Source organism: Nelumbo nucifera, chromosome 1 (assembly GCF_055504915.1).
Source record: "Nelumbo nucifera cultivar China Antique chromosome 1, China Antique-T2T, whole genome shotgun sequence".
Lineage (NCBI taxonomy): Eukaryota > Viridiplantae > Streptophyta > Magnoliopsida > Proteales > Nelumbonaceae > Nelumbo > Nelumbo nucifera.
In genome coordinates this window covers 118,658,398-118,659,807 of record NC_142649.1, presented here as the reverse complement: position 1 = coordinate 118,659,807, position 1,410 = coordinate 118,658,398, and the positions used below count along the sequence as shown (strand labels likewise).

Genomic DNA, 1,410 nt, shown 5'->3' with positions numbered 1-1,410 from the left:
CAACCAGTTCATCGGAACCAAAGAGAAAATGAACCATAAGACTGACAACCCGGCAGAAAAAAAGACAAAGAGACAGTGACAACATAGGTAATGATGGACACAAAAGAAGAAAGAGCAAGTCTCCGAGTAGGGGAGGAAACAAGTTTGGGAGCCGATCTCCTTCACGATCTCACAAGTTAGGTCGGTGCTCTAGGACCCCACCTGTCAAAAGGACAAACTACACACCTCTCAACGCTAAGCGAGGAGAAATCCTAATGGCCATCAAGGACACCTCCTTTGTCAAGTGGCCTCCTAGGTTGAGGGGAGATCCTGCAACAAGAAACTGGAACGTCTACTGTCACTTCCACAGAGACCACAGGCACAGAACGAAGAATTGCAGAAACCTCCGCAATGAGATAGAGGAGCTCATCCGCCGCGGGTACTTGAAAAACTTTGTACAACGAGAAGAAAGAAGCCAGGCAGATCGGAAAGCAGACCGGCAGGGGGACCAGAGAAGGAATGCCCCCAAGACCAGTAAGAGGCAGAACGAGCAGCCGCCACGGCAGTTGCCCGAGGAGAGACAGATCCGCAGGGTAATCAATATGATTACTGGCGGGTCCATCATCGCAGGGTGTACTTTGGCAGCTGGACGAACCTCAATCCGCGAACTAGAAAATGAAGAAGAGAACCCACCAAAACAACCTCGACTTGAAGAACCAATTTACTTCACAGAGGATGATGTGCGTGGGATCCAGTATCCTCACAATGATGCTCCAGTGATGAAGCTGAGGCTCAACGACTTCGAAGTCAAGCGAATCCTAGTGGACTCGGGTAGCTCGGCAGACATACTATTCAAGGACACCTTTGACAAGCTACAGCTCTAAAAAAATGACCTAAACTGATAGACACTCCCCTGGTAGGCTTTAGCGGCGAGGAGGTCAAACCTCTCGGGCGAGTCTCAGTACCCGTAGAGGTCGGCACGTGGCTGAATATCGTGAGGTTCGAGCACACGTTTCTGGTGGTCGCAACTCCCTCTCCTTACAATGCCATAGTAGGTCGACCCATTACGCATGCCCTATGTGCGATAGTATCCACCTACTATCTGGAAATGAAGTTCCCAATGGACTATGGAGTAGGAGTTGTGCGAGGTGAGCAGCTCGAATCTCGCAAGTGCTACGTAGCCGCCCTTAAGGGGAAAGCAAAGCTAGCGGTTAACATCGAGCTCGAGCGACCAATAAAGAATGCCGATGAGTGAGCTGCCCCAACAGAGGAGATGGTCCACATCCCAGTCTCAACCGATGACCCAACCAAGACTCTCCAAATTGGTGCTTCGATCGATGAGCCACTTCGCTCTCAGCTGGTAAGCTTCTTTATACAAAATTTAGATATATTTGCTTGGTTTGCAGTAGAGATGCCTTGAATAGATTCCAA

General features: G+C 49.7%; 1 protein-coding gene across 1 annotated transcript; it reads left to right on the top strand.

Annotated features, from left to right (window-relative positions):
- The first annotated feature begins 254 nt into the window (after positions 1-254).
- Positions 255-863, top strand: LOC148803738 (uncharacterized). The gene has a single exon (XM_088897482.1). The coding sequence runs from the start codon at positions 255-257 to the stop codon at positions 861-863; it is 609 nt and encodes a 202-aa protein (XP_088753608.1).
- The last annotated feature ends 547 nt before the right edge of the window (positions 864-1,410 follow it).